General features: G+C 46.2%; 1 protein-coding gene across 1 annotated transcript in view; it reads right to left on the reverse strand.

The window, feature by feature from the left end:
• Positions 1-17,603, reverse strand: part of LOC116973618 (dystonin-like) — a 523,324-nt gene that overhangs the window by 492,726 nt on the left and 12,995 nt on the right. Inside the window, 1 exon segment of the mRNA XM_033021855.1 lies at positions 11,443-11,653. Within this exon segment, the coding sequence (XP_032877746.1) occupies positions 11,443-11,653 (211 nt within the window).

Below are 17,603 nucleotides of genomic sequence, written 5' to 3' on the forward strand. Positions count from 1 at the left end.
GTGTCCAAACACAGAGTTCAAATCCTTTTCTGTCCATAACAGATGTTTATATCTTGCAGTTTCCTGCATTTATCCTTACCTCTGATGTTCCTTCCCACCCCAAAATGAGTGCAGTGTGAGCTTGCATCCCCTTCCCTTGAACATTAATGCAATCCTCAATTCTTAATGTGATGAATGAATGGTTGAATGCCGGTGTAGACTTGATGGGCCAAATGACCTAATTCTACTCATATTTTTCACACAGAGAGCGGTGAATCTCTGGAATTCTCTGCCACAGAAGGTAGTTGAGGCTAGTTCATTGGCTATATTTAAGAGGGAGTTAGATGTGGCCCTTGTGGCTAAGGGGATCAGGGGTATGGAGAGAAGGCAGGTACAGGATACTGAGTTGGATGATCAGCCATGATCATATTGAATGGCGGTACAGGCTCGAAGGGCCGAATGGCCTACTCCTGCACCTAATTTCTATGTTTATGTTTCTATATTCCTTATCATCCCATATGGTTTCTCCATATATAATTTGCCCCGATATAAACTAACACCATTGTGTATGCGCTCAGAAACCCTTACAATATTTCTGAAGTTGCCTATTCAAGGAATGGCAATTACCTAACAACATACAACTCCTTACTTCAAATGCTCACCGCAAAATCAACAATTTGTCCGCATTTACAGGCTCATTTAGAGATTGCAATTGTCAAAAACTATTTGTTTTTAAGAACCATCAGTTGCAATGCTTGTTAGGCCACTTCACAGAGCAGTTAAGAGTCAGCACATTGTCATGCATGATGGATCACGCACGCTGGGCCTTTTACTCCCTGGAGCAGCAGGAATGCACCGAGTAGATTTTTATGGCCAACCCAGTAGTTTCACGATCACCATTACTCATACCAGCATTTTAATCGACTGAATAATTAACTGCATTTTAAATGTCCCATTTACCATGGTAGCATTTGGCTTCAGGAATATCAATCCATTTCTCCACAATCAATGATTCACTGCACATGACCCCGGATGCAAAGGACTTTTCTTTAGCCCGTGTACAGAAAAAAAGCAAGGCTCTCCGCAAAGATGTTTCCCCTCGATTACTACAAAGGTGAACTAAAAATAAAAGTAAATTAAAAGCAATGGTCCATCATTTTATAGCCATTGGTTAAATGCAAACCTCACGATCTTGGATTACAAATGAATGCTACAGAGCAAATAAGGAGGGAGAAATAAAATAAAAGTTGGCCCCATATTACCTCAGCATTGCATGAGCACTACCTGTCGTGTGCAGGATTTCTGACGCATATTGTACAGGGAGGATAATTTGACCACGGCTGTCTGTGGGATCTTGCTCTGCGCGATCATTGTAACACAGGAAACATAACAACTGACTGAACATGACAAGATCACACAATTAACCTCGATCGGTTCATCCTTTTGGTATAATATTATTTGTGGGACACATTTCAGACAAGGCACCTGAACACCACCCTTTGAATAGGCAGTGGACCATTCATTTCCACCCTCGAGGATCAGACAGGGCTATGTTTGGCATCGCATCTCAAGGACACTAATACGGCAGCATTATAGAAGCATCGGCATAGATTTTGTATTAAATGCTGGGAGAGAGAGTGGAAACATGATCTCCTGACTTTGAGGTGAAAAGTCGTATGGGTCCATGGTTAGTATCGAGGGTGAAAGTGAGGGCAAGGAAGAGTAATTTGTAACTTACAATCTAGATCATTAATGCAAGTCTGCCAGAACAAAAGCATTTGCTATCCTCCCATCTGACCCTTGCTTCCCAACAAGGTTTTTTGTAATTAAGCCATTCATTGCAGTACACTGGGACAGCTTTCACTTCCAGCTTTGAAAGGAGTGGGGACGGGGGGTGGGATATCCGTAGGAAGGTGCCTCTAAATGGAACTGATTATTGCATGCAGACTTCTGAAAGGTTTCAGTGATGCCCCCATAAAAATGAATTCATTTGCTGACATTTGGAAAGCTATTGAGGCATTGTCACTTGTTCTCATTGCTAAAATGTATTCAGTGGTACTACGTCAGACAATGAACAATTTTTGAACTTGAGGCTCCTCCTTTTAATGAAAAAGTGATGAACCATACGAAAAAAACTACCAAGCAACAGTAAGCCTCAACTCAACATTCATCAATGTCCGATCTATCTTCAATTTATAAAGAGATTTTTATTGAAAAAAAGCAACAAAATGGATGGAAGTTTGCATTTACTGTGTTCATCTTTTCACTGTATCTCAGTAAGCATGACAATAAGAAACAAAACCAATCCTTTTCAAACACATTTTCAACCAAGTGGAATTATAGGCTTTTAAAGTCATGCTGACTCAAGAAATACCCTTGGGTACAAGGAACAAAGAAGTCGAGGTAGATAGTGGGGAATAAAAGTCATAGCCAAGACAGTGGACGACATAATGATCAATGAGATTGTAATGAAAATCAGGGGCTGTGCAATGTGTGAGAATTCGAAAAACATAAAAGTCTTGGAGTTAGATTGGTGTGGAGAAGGAAATCTGAACAGTGTTAACAGTTTCAAACCTGCCGTTACCAAATCTGGTGCTGAGTGAACCCACATTAAAAGAGAGGCAGATAGAAGGAACTGCAGATGTTCCAATCTTGAGCAAAACACAAAGTGCGGGAGGAGCTCAGGGGTCGGGTAGCATCTGTGGACCACTGAAATAAAAAGCTGGAAGCCACGTGAGACAAGATGGCAGCACAGTGTGGAGTAAACACGGACGGCTGAAGTAGCCTGGGTCAGAACAGCAGGTTTCATAGAGGGGCAGCAGTGAGAAATAGTCTCACAGAACTCCCATCAGAGAGAGGAGAAGACTTCTTCAAACCAGGCATTCCTTGTGGTGATTTCACAGTAGAGCAGTCAAATGGAGACACAAGAAACTGCAGGTGTTGGAATCTTAAACAAAACACAACATGCTGGAGGAACTCAGCGAGCCAGCAACATCAGTGGAGGTTAGATGACGTTTTGGGTCGGGAGCCTTCTTCAGGCTGATGGAAGGAGGCAGAAGTGTTTAGGACTATCTCAGGCTCGCAGGTGATAAGACGTTGGCAGGGGCATGCTGAAATGGTCTATAAAAATGAAGCCAAGGCAAGGGTGAGAACTTCGGGACCAGATGAGCCAAGGCCAGGTGGGGTGCAAAAGGCAAGTGTCTAAAAAAGGTCCGCAGTAAAAACTGGAAGTGGCAGCGACTGAAACATAATCCTAATGGAGAAATGTGGGCCAAAGTCCAACAAAAGTACATCACAGCTCAAACATTCCAGGACAGCTACGACAGAGCACCACAGCCCTGTATAAAGCTGGCCACCATTCCTGGCATTTCACAAGCACCCATCAGCAGCCAGCTACACGCAATCATCAAAGAGGAGTCCTCCATGCTGTCCGGCGGCATCAGTGGCAAAACAAAATACAAGACTTGGAAGGGGGAATAAGTGAAAAGAGAATATTGTTGCCTCAACCGACGGGCACTCGCAGGCAAGTCAGCACTCAGTCCAAAATACTGAATGTAATTTTTCTTTTTCACTTTTAATTGAATTTTCATTTCAAGTTTTTGTGTACCTTGTTGTGTGTTATGACTGTTGGCAGACCAATTTCTCTCCGGGGATGGATAAAGTTCTATCGTATCGTATGGAGCAGATTAGGCAATCAGCTGGAATAGCTTGGCAAAGGGTTACCCTCTCCGCAGTAGGAATGGCACTGCTAGGCATTCCAAATCATAAAGTCCAATTTGTCAATGAATTTTCCACAAAAAGAAAATGCCACCAGCATCTCTTGGTTTAATTCCAGCAACACATTATTAGCGCTCATGTATATATATATTTTCCATTTTAACCAATTAAAGACAAAAATAATGCCTGAAAATGCCTATTTCCAAAGAATTGCCTGTTATCCGTTTCCACCAACAACAACAAAAACGTGCTGGCAATAAATGTCAACCGTGCAAAATTTACATTTTCATTTGCTTTGCTCTTAGAAAAACAAAAATAAAATGCTTCAGTCCGTTTGACAGTTTCCCTTGAGACGAATAGTTCAATAACCCATTTTAAGCTGGAAAGAGTGTAGAGAAGATTTGAGGTGCTAAGCGATAGGAAGAGGTTGGGCAAGCTAGGACTTTGTTCATAGAAACATAGAAATTAGGTGCAGGAGTAGGCCATTCGGCCCTTCGAGCCTGCACCACCATTTGATATGATCATGGCTGATCATCCAACTCAGTATCCCATCCCTGCCTTCTCTCCATACCCCCTGATCCCTTTAGCCACAAGGGCCACATCTAACTCCCTCTTAAATATAGCCAATGAACTGGCCTCAACTACCTTCTGTGGCAGAGAATTCCACAGATTCACCACTCTCTGTGTGAAAAATGTTTTTCTCATCTCGGTCCTAAAGGATTTCCCCCTTATCCTTAAACTGTGACCCCTAGTTCTGGACTTCCCCAACATCGGGAACAATCTTCCTGCATCTAGCCTGTCCAACCCCCTAAGAATTTTGTAAGTTTCTATAAGATCCCCCCTCAGTCTTCTGAATTCCAACGTGTACAAGCCGAGTCTATCCAGTCTTTCCTCATATGAAAGTCCTGCCATCCCAGGAATCAGTCTGGTGAACCTTCTCTGTACTCCCTCTATGGCAAGAATGTCTTTCCTCAGATTAGGAGACCAAAACTGTACGCAATACTCCAGGTGTGGTCTCACCAAGACCCTGTACAACTGCAGTAGAACCTCCCTGCTCTTATACACACATTTTCCAGGACGTTCCTCGGAGTGTCGGAGGCTAAGGGGTGATCTTCTAGAGGTGGATATGATCATGAGAGGGAATAGACTGGGTGAATGCACAGAATCTTTTACCCACAATAGGGGAATCAAGAACCAGAGGACATTGGAACATTGAGAGGGGAGAGATAGGAACCTGAGGGGGGGCAACCTTTTCACACAAAGGGTGGTGAGTGTGTGAAACGAGCTGCCAGAGGAGGTATTTGAGGCCAGAACTATAACAGCATTTAAAAGTCATTTGGACAAGTACATGAATAAGAAAGGTTTAGAGGCATATGGGTCAAGCGTGCAACTAGTATAGATGGTGCATCTTGGTTGGCATAGGCAGGTTGTGCCAATGGGCTTGTTTCTGTGCTACATGACTATGATGCTCTCTACATTTACTGTTATACAAGTCTCAACTTGTATGTGTGTGTGTCTGTATGTGTGTATGTGTTTTTCTACCTTCATCAAAACGCTATGTGGTAGTGCTTAACTTTTTACATATTCTGACTCACATTTTTCCCCTCCACGCAGTAATCAGGTTCACCTATGATTTCATCCTATATTTTACAAGTTATTGACGATTCAAGTTTTAAAAAAAGGCAAAAAACGTTTCTCACACACGGCCTTTTTCCAGGACTTTCCAATGATGATGTCACAATGCCACTCACAGTGCACCAATCACAATGGGCTCTCAAGCTGCCGCGTGCCACAATGACATCACAATGGGACGTTGCCAATAGTAACCACAGCTTCTCACAGAGAGACTTTTTTCCAGGAGCTTCCAGTGATGATAATCACAATGGGCTCTCAAGCTGCCATGTGCCACCCCCCCGGGTTATTCACAATCCCTGCCCCCCCCCCCCCCAGGTTACTCACACCCTCTGCCCCCTCCCCCCCTCCATGTTATTCACAATCCCCGCACTTCACCCCCCCCCCAGTTATTCATACCAACCCCCCCCCCCCCCCCCCCCCCCAGTTATTCACACTCCCCGCCCCCCCCCCCCCCAAGTTATTCACAATCCCCGCCCCCTCCCCCCCAGTTATTCACACTACCCTCCCCCTCCCCCCCCCCCCCCCCCGAGTTATTCACAATCCCCCCCCCCTCCCCCCCCCCCCCCAAGGTACAGTGAAACAGATTATTCCACCACCTTCCAGAGATGTTAGGGGGAGGGCCTCATTTCAAAAACAGCTTCATCAGCTCCCCAACACACACCTTTGGGGGTCTACACTTGGTCCAGTACAATAAAACTCCATCAACTGAACCAGGGGACTGATTCTGGGTGCAATAAATCATTACTATTTCTATATCCCTCAGGCTTGTGCAATTGAAAACCCTTTCTTTATAAAGATTATTTATAGCATTAATTTCACACATTTACAGAAGGCATTCATAATTCCTTAAAACACAGATTAAAAACCAAAATGTCAGCTTCACACAATTAGCAAATTGAAGAATGGCACTTCTATGTCAGAATACTTTGTAAATGTCAGGAAAACAAGCTACTTTTGACATTGTCACAGCATTTTAACAGTGAAAAATGGTGCAAGGAACAAAACACTCGATTGTCTATGAACCTCCCCCCCTCCCTCCCCCCATCCCCCCCCCCCCTCCCCCCCCCCCCTCCAGAAAAATGTGAATAAAGGAGAAATTCTTTACTTCATATTAAGGCTGAAGGAATTAGCATTCAGCATGCCGGTTCACCATGCATCATCAGCACACGGGGAAAAGAATCACAGTAAAAATCTTCTTGTGCTCTGTTTGAGTAGATTGCTTGTAATTCTTCTTAATTGCAAGACCGGAGTTGGCGGCAGGTAACTGCAGATTCCGTGTGTTCTAGGTCAATTGGCAAGTTTAATAATCAACCGTGCGATGTAAAGCTATAGATCTTGGAACTCTTCACGAGAACACATCCAAAGGGCAGCCCTCATAGCTGTGATTTAAGTGTATCAGAGTAAAAAGCCAAGATTCCACTTTGAATGCATCATACAATTTTCCCCCTTTGAGAACACAGCAACTGCTATTTCCACAGCTGACTCTCCAGTAGCTACAATGTGTAACAGCTGAAATGAAATCTAATTTTGTTCATTTACATCTTAATTCCATTTAAAACCTGGATTAAAATAGTGAACACGCCCATTTCTGAGCAACAATAATGGTGATCTTGACACCCTCTGACAATATCCATTTATATGACAACATTAACCTAGTGAAAAAACAATTCTTGAGATATCAGTGAAAGATTTCATACTGGCCTGCTTAGTTTAGTTGAGTGTTTAAGAAGGAACTGCAGATGCTGGAAAATCGAGGGTACACAAAAATGCTGGAGAAACTCAGCGGGTGCAGCAGCATCTATGGAGCGAAGGAAATAGGCAACGTTTCGGGCCGAAACGTTGCCTATTTGCTTCGCTCCATAGATGCTGCTGCACCCGCTGAGTTTCTCCAGCATTTTTGTGTACCCTAGTTTAGTTGAGTTTAGTTTAGAGATAGTTTAGCATGGATACGCCGACTCTGCGCCGACCACAGTCACCTGTTCTATCCGAACACTAGGAAGAATTTACAGAAGCCAATTAACCTACAAACCTGCACATCTTTGGAGTGTGGGAGGAAATAGGAGAACCTGGAGAAAACCCACGCGGTCACAGGGAGGACATACAAATTCTGCACAGACAGCACCCGTAGTCAGGATTGAACCCGGGAATTTGGCAATGTAAGGTAGCAACTCTACCACTGTGCCAATGTGCCACCCGGTGCTGTGCAGGAGAAGGGTTTTAGACAGGCGACTAAAACTTGGTCAAAAAATAAAAGATGACAGCTTCAATGCATCTCAGTACAACACCACAGCAAATTAAGTGTGCCACCACAACTGGGACTGGATATAATGACCTTGTAAATATTGCAGCAAAGATTTGTTCCTATGGTACCTGGATTCTAGGGGATCATACAAACTGATTTTGCTTTCCTTGGAATTTTGAAGATTAAGGAATAATTTGACCAAGGTTTTTTTTTTTAATGTATCCGATTGAACTGAATGGAAACAGAGGGAAAAAAACTATTTAACTGGTGGAGGAGACAAGAATGAGAGGGCAATGTCTGAAAATTATGACAGATCTTTCTGGATGAGTCAAGAAACACTGACACACTTAAAGGATGAAAGTAGTTTGGAAATTCACTCTCTGCGAATGGCATTTGATGTCACGATGATTTACTTTTTCAGGTTCTTGTAAATATTAAGGAATTTAGCACAATGTTGGGGATGAGGGGAAACATAGAAAATAGGTGCAGGAGTAGGCCATTCGGCCCTTCGAGCCTGCACCGCCATTCAATATGATCAAGGCTGATCATCCAACTCAGTATCCTGTACCTGCCTTCTCTCCATACCCCCTGATCCCTTTAGCCACAAGGGCCACATCTAACTCCCTCTTAAATATAGCCAATGAACTGGCCTCAACTACCTTCTGTGGCAGAGAATTCCCGAGATTCACCACTCTCTGTGTGAAAAATGTTTTTCTCATCTCGGTCCTAAAAGATTTCCCCCTTATCCTTAAACTGTGACCCCCTTGTTCTGGACTTCCCCAACATCGAGAACAATCTTCCTGCATCTAGCCTGTCCATCCCCTTAAGTTTCTATAAGATCCCCCCTCAATACACTGTTAGATTGCATCTTAGTTACGATCTCACTGAACAGTCTCATGTTTACAGGGATAAGACACCGACCTTTGTTCCCACATAACGCAGCTTCCACCAGTTTATCTATCAGGAATAAATATCTTAACTTTGTCAAAAGGATGAAGCAGTCACCGGTTTCTTAAATGACTTCCACCCTTTCTCAAAGTGGGTGATCTGTGACAAGGGAACACCACCCAAACGCTAGCCTGACTGGTGACCATTACCCTTGCCATGAAATGAGGACAACAGGAGGACGTCAACCCCCATCGCTATCCAATGACTCAGGCAGCAGAGTCTCGGTGCGATCATTAGCACAGGGTGTGATCTGAGACCAGCAGCAGCTGCGAGACCTCACAGTCAAGGCTACACATGTTAAAGACTCAGAACGCAGTCAAGGTACCGGTGGGTTTGTCAGTGTGGGAAGTGCTGTAACCAGCACAAGGCAGCAGCTTCTGTGGACGGGAAAGAAACTGGGAGGATAGGGTGTGGCGATGAGAAAAAAAAGGACTGTGCTTCCTTTTCAACATCATATCATAGATTATGCATAACTCTTTCAATATAAATCAAAACTTCTATGTCAGTTACATCCAACTGTCCCAATGCATGAGATTCCATTGCTTACGTACATGGTCTTTTCAGATATAAGCTGTTATCTCATCAATATGAACATTTCAGATGCAGTACTGTTTTAAAAATGTGTACATCACCAATAGATGCATTAAGAGCCAGAGAAGATATGTGAATGTGTTTAACAGACACAGGGGCATGTTATGAGCCAGAACACAGCGTACAAAAGCAGAATGGGAACAGACTCAACAATAACTTTCAATAGTGAATTGGACAATTGCTTGGAAGTGGGGAATATTACAAATCAGTGGGAGAAGAAGAGGTAAAGAGCGAACTGGATTACTCTTCAGACACCTCAGAGGCTGAGGCATAACGATGGCATCAACCTCCCAAGCTATACAAGTCCATCATTCTGTTCCATCTTCCTCACATCCATCATCCAACGCACTTATATTAAGAACTGTTCGCTCCTCTGCACTTCAACGCCCCAACAAGCAAACGGCATCCTCGTTTGTTTCCAAAAATGCTTGTCGGATTTATTTTACAAGGGGATAACAAAAGATGTCGAGTCATTTTTTGGTGTCCCCGGCTAGTTACAGAATTGATCCATGACTAAGCAGAAACATCATCTCACGCAATCGTCTCTGCTCTGGTCTCTCACTCGGTACAATCTCAGGAGCAACAGTTTGAGGACCCTGGTTAGTGTCACCCAGGGGCAGTTCAGGACGTTTCACTGCTACCAACAAGAGTCTGGCACATCCGAGGCCAAGTAAGGAGGGCAGATAATCTGATCCATTGGGTGGAGGGACAGGGGATGGTCTGATCAAACTGGCGCCCGCCACTAACTGATGTTTAACATTATTTATAGACTCTTGCGGTTTGGAAAATATCGAATTAAAAAAATCCAGACTGGCATTAAAAGCAAGGAGCCTAGAAAATAAATGTCAGGCTCTGGATTAGCGTTTATGTAACACACACAACCTCCATGTCAACCAAGAAACGTGGAGCAGGACTGCAGTGTTGACAAAATGCCTCGTTCAAGGGGCCAAAAACAGGGGCGAATAGCGGCAAATTAAACCGTTATCTTAAGCCTGCTAAAGCGGATTTACCTTTGTAGCGCTCCAACACATCCTCGTAAGCCTGGAGATAGTCCAGTTCATCGGCGTAGTAGTAAGCAGCAGGGGTGAACCGCGGGGTGTAGCCGGCCATGGGTGCTGGAGGGGCGGCAAGGGCCGGGCTGCTGAAACCGTCTCTCTCCGCTGGAACTCGGGCAGAAGCTCCAGCTGAGAGCAAGCAGCAGCCGGGAGGCAGCCTGGCCAAGCACCGCCCTCCAGCCCGCCGCACCAATGGTGAGAGCCGGCCCTGCCTCCTCTCCTCTCGTCTCCGCCTCCCCTCTCCTCCCCTCTCCTCCCCTCCCCTCTCCTCCCCTCTCCTCTCCTCTCCTCTCCTCCCCTCTCCTCTCCGCCGGCCGAGAAAGGAGCCGCCGTCCGTCCCCTCCCCTTCCCTCCCCCGGCCCTGGCCACCGCTCCGTCCCCCTCCTCCCCTTAACAACACAAGCTGCTGACAGCCTGGCCCGTCCAGTCCCCCCGAACTCCCACCCGGACCGAAGGAGAGGAAACAACTACCACTCACTGCAAATACTTCAAACACAATAAATTCCCCCTCTTTTTATGTAAAAAAAAAGACTGCAGGAACCGGGCGGGGGGGGATCACTCCACTTGCACTAATCCACCTCGGCATCAGATTTCCATTGGAAAACATTGAAACCCGGTGGGCAGCGCTCAAAAATTCCCCAGCATTTATGTTGACCTTCTGGAATGGGAAGGGGACGAGTCTGGCTGTGTAACTGTCTGACTGCCCACCTGAGTTACTCGGGGTGGGAGAAATGTGGCCGGAAAATATATGGGAGGTCATTTCTCCTGGCCGGCTTTCAATTTATATAATAATATACCGCACCTCGTGACAGGATATTTATTACTCGGCATCTTCTGGCACATACTGGTACAGTAACATACAGTAAATTGCATTCCATTGTCTTCTACTGCTTGATGGTCTATGGTATTAAATACATCTGGCGTGGTGTGTATGTATCAATGCAAGCGAGAAGGAACTCCTAACCAGCATGCCTAATGTGCGGACGATTCAATATCAATCAGATCAAGTTAAGGAGAAGGGATATGTGATCACAATGTGAATAAATGGAACTAAAAAAAACATGGTGCACTGTTCCCTTGCCTCACACAGCAATCGCTATGAACTCCACCAATTCAATGCAACAAACCGTGGATCCAAGCCAAAAGGAAGGAAATTAAAACGAAGCCATCTAGATAACAGAATAAATCTCTGCGGTGCAATAATAAAGGTCCTCGCGGCGCAGTTCAGGGTTTTTTTTCCTTCCCTATAATAACGATTATGGAAAAAGCACTCACCGGCTATCCTGAGGACGGCTCGTTCCGCCGGGTCCAGAACCGAGCCGCCTTGAATCTTTCTCTTAGACCTCTCGTGTTTCGGCAGGTTCCACGGCAGCGTGTCCCCGGGAGCTGGCGACACCGTACCTGACCTTTGCCCATAATCATCCTCTTCGTCTGAATAGTCGGCAGAAGACATGGAACAGGGGCGACTGCTGCTACTGCCGATACTCTACACGGAGGCAGGGGAGTGGGGAGAGGGGGTGGGCGTGGGCGTGGGATGGAGGGTGGAGAGGAAGAGGGGAGGGGAGGGGGGGGGGTGGAAGCAGACAGACAAAAGATCAAATGAAACACTCACACTCATTGGCTGGTAGGACCGGCTTTGAACAAACACACGTTGAAAACAAAGATCTGTGAACAATCCCTCACCTCTCTCTTCCTTTCAATCTAACGACTTTCACTTTTAATACGGCGTGTTTCCAAAATACATGATAACCGCTTTCTTATCACCAACAGATATATGAAAGCCAAGAAAGGAGAAGGAAGGGGAGGGGGAGAGGGGGATGTGATTGCGTTTCTGCTTGTCATAAAACTGTATTTGTCTCCCCCATCAGGGCTAAGGCAGACTTACCACGCAGCGCTGCAAAATATCAGACCACATATAATGTATTCCTTCCAGATTTGTGTTTTTCTTTTTGCAAGAATGACATTGTTTCTATTGCAAAGGCAACGAGTGGGGGGTGAAATGCCACACCCAGGCGGGGGGAGCTGGTGTTTATGCGAAGCGCCAGCTTGCACTCGCTCCCTGGAGAATGCAACGCTGAGGAGGTGAGCGATTCAAAACCAGACACTGCACCTTCACGATGCGTTGACATCAACAGCCAGGAGCCAGCCGTCAGTGCACACAGAGCCCGCAGTTCCGGTTATAAAAACGCCGGCTCCGGTGTGTCCCACGGTGACTCGCCCTCCCGCTTAAGGGTTCGTGGGACAAGGGTTTGTGTCTGAAGAAGGGGTTCGGCCCGAAACGTTACCGATTTCCTTCGCTCCATAGATGCTGCTGCACCCGCTGAGTTTCTCCCGCATTTTTGTGTACCTTCCGCTTAAGGGTTTGTTTGTTTTCTCCCTCTTCCCCAAATCAAACAGTGTATCTTGTTTATTCTGGGACCCATTCACACATCGCCTACATTATTGGCCCCGGGCCTTTTTTAATATTGTGCAAATCCATTCATGTCCTCTCCCCCATCCCATTCAATACAGCAACTTGTGCTTTTCCGACCCTCCAGCTCCCCGCCCAGCGTTAGCGCCGAGCTCCAGCGTATTGGTTGAAGGTGGACGTCGCTGTCTGGCCGACGAAGGCAACGCCTTGTCACAGTCACAGTCCACGACTCCATCCCAGACTGTGGTGGCCGCGGCGCACAATGCACAAATGAGGGGCGTAAACACAGAGAGATGGAGAGAGAGAGACTGCAGAAGCTGGTTTTACAGGGAAGATAGATCACTGGAGAGATGTTGCCTGTCCCGCTATCTTTACAGAGATTGAGAGCTGCGGTCCATCCATTCCCTCTCCCGGAGCAAGAGGGTCATATTCTGAGGAAAATACTGAGGGCAATGACAGAGACCGGGAGCGGGACTCTGTCATTGGTATGTGAAGAGGAAATCTTTAGGTATGTGAGGGGGAAAAAATAGTTAAGACCAAAGTTGGACCCTTGAAGACCGAAAAAGGTGAATTTATTATGGGGAACAGGGACATGGCAGATAAGTTGAACAGCTACTTTGGATCCGTCTTCACTAAGGAGGACACAAACAATCTTCCTGATATAGTAGTGGCCAGAGCATCTAGGGTGACGGAGGAACTGAAGGAAATCCACATTAGGCAGGACATGGTGTTATAGACTGATGGGACTGAAGGCTGATAAATCCCCAGGGCCTGATGGTCTGCATCCCAGGGTACTTAAGGAAGTAGCTATTGAAATCGTGGATGCATTGGTGATAAATTTCCAATGTTCTATAGACTCAGGATCACTTCCTGTGGATTGGAGGGTAGCTAATGTTATCCCACTTTTTAAGAAAGGTGGGAGAGAGAAAATGGGGAATTATAGACCAGTTAGCCTGCCATCGGTGGTGGGGAAGATGCTGGAGTCAATTATAAAAGATGAGATAGCCGCACATTTGGATAGCAGTAACAGGATCGGTCTGAGTCAGCGTGGATTTACGAAGGGGAAATCATGCTTGACTAATCTTCTGGAATTTTTTGAAGATGTAACTAGGAAAATGGACAAGGGAGAGCCAGCGGATGTAGTGTACCTGGACTTTCAGAAAGCATTTGATAAGGTCCCACATAGGAGATTTGTGGGCAAAATGAGGGCACGTGGTAGTGGGGGTAGAGTGCTGACATGGATAGAGAAGTGGTTGGCAGACAGGAAACAAAGAGTAGGGATTAACGGGTCCCTTTCAGAATGGCAGGCAGTGACTAGTGGGGTACCGAAAGGCTTGGTGCTGGGACCGCAGCTATTTACAATATACATCAATGATTTGGATGAAGGGATTCAAAGTAACATGAGCAAATTTGCAGATGACACAAGGCTGGGTGGCAGTGTGAACTGTGAGGAGGATGCTATGAGAATGCAGGGTGACTTGGACAGGTTGGGGGAGTGGGCAGATGAATGGCAGTTGAAGTTTAATGTGGATAAATGTGAGGTTATCCACTTTGGTAGCAAAAACAGGAAGGCAGATTATTATCTAAATGGCGTCAAATTGGGAAAAGGGGAAGTACAACGGGATCTGGGGGTCCAGGTACAGCAGGCAGTGAAGAAAGCGAGTGGCATGTTGGCCTTAATAACAAGAGGAATCGAATATAGGAGCAAAGAGGTCCTTCTGCAGTTGTACAGACAGAGCACCAGTGAGACCACACCAGGAATATTGTGTGCAGTTTTGGTCCCCTAATTTGAGGAAGGACATTCTTGCTATTGAGGGAGTGCAGCGTAGGTTTACAAGGTTAATTCCCGGGATGGCGGGACTGTCATATGCTGAGAGAATGGAGCAGCTGGGCTTGTATACTCTGGAGTTTAGAAGGATGAGAGGGCATCTCATTGAAAGATATAAGATTGTTGCGGGCTTGGACACACTAGAGGCTGGAAACATGTTCCCAATGTTGGAGGAGTCCAGAATCAGGGGCCACAGTTTAAGAATAAGGAGTAAGCCATTTAGAACGGAGACGAGGAAACACTTTTTCTCACAGAGAGTGGTGAGTCTGTGGAATTGTCTGCGTCAGAGGGCGGTGGAGGCAGGTTCTCTGGATGCTTTCAAGAGAGAGCTAGATATGGCTCTTAAAAATAGCGGAGTCAGGGGATATGGGGAGAAGGCAGGAACGGGGTACTGATTGGGGATGATCAGCCATGATCACATTGAATGGCGGTGCTGGCTCGAAGGGCCGAATGGCCTACTCCTGCACCTACTGTCTATTGGGACACAAAAGTGCTGGAGTAACTCAGCGGGAACACCGGGATTGTTTTTGGCAATGAGCTGGCACCGCGCGATGGCCCGAGTGGCTTTTCTTGAGCTGTACCACGATGACATTTTGCTTCTCTCGTAGAAAAAAAGGCATAAGAAAATCCCAGTCAATGTTTAATCGTATCAATGGGCACATGGAACGGCAGTGTTGGAAGGTTGAGCAAAAACGCAAAGTGCTGGAGGAATTCGGCCGGTCAGGCAGCACCTGTGGAGCCTCTCATCCACCCACCCCCAACGCGACAATGAGTCCGACGAAGCGACCCAAAACGTCGCCTATCCAAACCCTTTACCTCCATAGACGCTGCCTGAACCGCTGAGGTACTCCAGCAATTTGTGTGTTTTTTTTTAGTCTTATCAATCACCGAGTCACAGGGCAAGGAAAACACTTCAGTCCCATTCCTTTTCACTTTCACAGCCCTGCGAATGTCCCTGTCGGCTCCACAAACGTCCCCTCCCTCGCTCGTCGACACGAATCCTTAACCTCTTTCGCTCTTCACAGGAGCTGCCTGACCCGCTGAGTATTCCGGGCAATTTCTGTCTCTATTCCAGCAGCGGCTGCGCGTTTGTATTTATTTTCCACCTGGCCTTGCACGGGAAGAATGGGCAAGTGGAGCTGAAGTGAAAGGCCAGGTGTGACCTTGGAGAATGAAAGAGTATCGGGATGGTGCCCACCCTCCTCCTTTCCTCATTCTTATATCCCTGTTTGAATTCTTAAAAACATAACCCTCTATTGTCCCCACGCGTGTTTATAGTATCTCCCCGTGAATAAATCGATGCTATTTGTCTCAACGCCACGAAGTCCATTATCCATAAAGCAAAATATAAAGTGCTGAAGTAACTCAGCGGGTCAGGCAGCATCTCTGGATAACATGGAAACGTGACGTTTCGGTTTGGGACCCTTCTTCAGACTAACTGCAATACTGTACAATTACTGCAAGCAATATAATTAATCTGAAGAAGGGTCCCGACCCGAAACGTCACCTATCCATTTTCTCCCGAGATGCTGCCTGACCCGCTGAATTAATCCAGCATATAATGCATATTTTTGTTCTAAACCAACATCTGCAGTTCCGCTGCATTGCATAGATGACCTTATGGGTCGGTACCTTTCTTCAGACTAATTTATTAGGGAGAGAGAAAGTTGAGAAAGGTCGGTGGGGCGGGACAACGCCTGGCGAGATAAGTGGAGGGTGAGTGATTGTCTGATGGTGGAGTAAGTGACAAAGGAGATAAAATTGTGTCAGATACAGAGCGAAGTAGAGGAAACATAGAAAATAGGTGCAGGAGGAGGCCATTCAGCCCTTCGAGCCAGCACCGCCATTCATTGTGATCATGGCTGATCGTCCCCTATCAATAACCCGTGCCTGCCTTCTCCCCATATCCCTTGATCCCACTAGCCCCTAGAGCTCTATCTAACTCTCCCTTAAATCCATCCAGTGATTTGGCCTCCACTGCCCTCTGTGGCAGGGAATTCCATAAACTCAAAACTCTCTGGGTGAAAACGTTTTTTCTCACCTCAGTCTTAAATGACTTCCCCTTTATTCTAAGACTGTGGCCCCTGGTTCTGGACTCGCCGAACACTGGGAATTTTTTTCCTGCATCTAGTTTGTCTAGGAGCGAAATGGAAAGCTAGAGGGGAGGTGGAGGGGGGGGGGGGGTATAGATGGAAGGGGACGGGGGACGTGGGGACGTGGGAGGGCGGTGAAATGCAGGAATCAGGAATGGGAGATGAGTGTACGAAGAAGGGAAAGGAGCAGGGTGACGGGGGAGTGGATGCATAGTGAGAGAATGTGTGTGCAACGGGTTTAGGACGCAGGAATGGGAGTGAATGGGAGGGGAGGGGAGGGGGCTAGTGGGACATTACTTGAACTTGGAGAGTTCAATGTTCATTCCGTTGAGTTCTTCGTTATCTAAGTGCAATATGAGGCGTTGTCCCTCCAGTTTGCATGTGACCTCACTCTGACAATGGAGGAGACCCATGACAGAATGATCAATATGGGAATAGAAAGGAGAGTTTTGGTTAGCAACTTGGAGATCCAGCAGAACTTGGCGGTCTGATCGCAAGTGTTCGCTGAAACTGTCGCCAAGTATCCATTTATAAATCTGAGCCGGGGGAACGACAGAATTGCACCATCTACATTTGCAGGATAAAATGGCATCTATGATGAAAATCGTTATTCGTGGAAATGCTATGCGGTAAGGCACGCTTGCAGCCAACAATACAAGTTGTTGGGTAGACACAAAAAAACTGGAGTAACTCAGCGGGTCAGGCAGCATGTCTGGAGAAAAGGAATAGGTAGACAAAAATGCTGGAGAAACTCAGCGGGTGCAGCAGCATCCATGGAGCGAAGGAAATAGGCAACGTTTCGGGCCGAAAACCTTCTTCAGACCCTTCATTCCTTCAGAAGGAATAGGTGTCGTTTCGGGCCGAGACCCTTATGATTTGTAACACAACAGATGACATGCGAGATGTTCAATTTGTACTACAAAGCAGTTTCAGGTTCAAATGTCAAAATCGTTTTGACTCCCGTTAGGTTACTCAGAAGTCTATATCAACCCATTTCTGGGGGAAAAAACACAATTGCCCCATGGAGTGTGTGTGTTCCACACATGTTCTCTTTCTCGTTAATCTATCCAACCCAGAATAATACCAATGCGGGTGAAATCACGGG

Source organism: Amblyraja radiata, chromosome 5, assembly GCF_010909765.2.
Source record: "Amblyraja radiata isolate CabotCenter1 chromosome 5, sAmbRad1.1.pri, whole genome shotgun sequence".
Lineage (NCBI taxonomy): Eukaryota > Metazoa > Chordata > Chondrichthyes > Rajiformes > Rajidae > Amblyraja > Amblyraja radiata.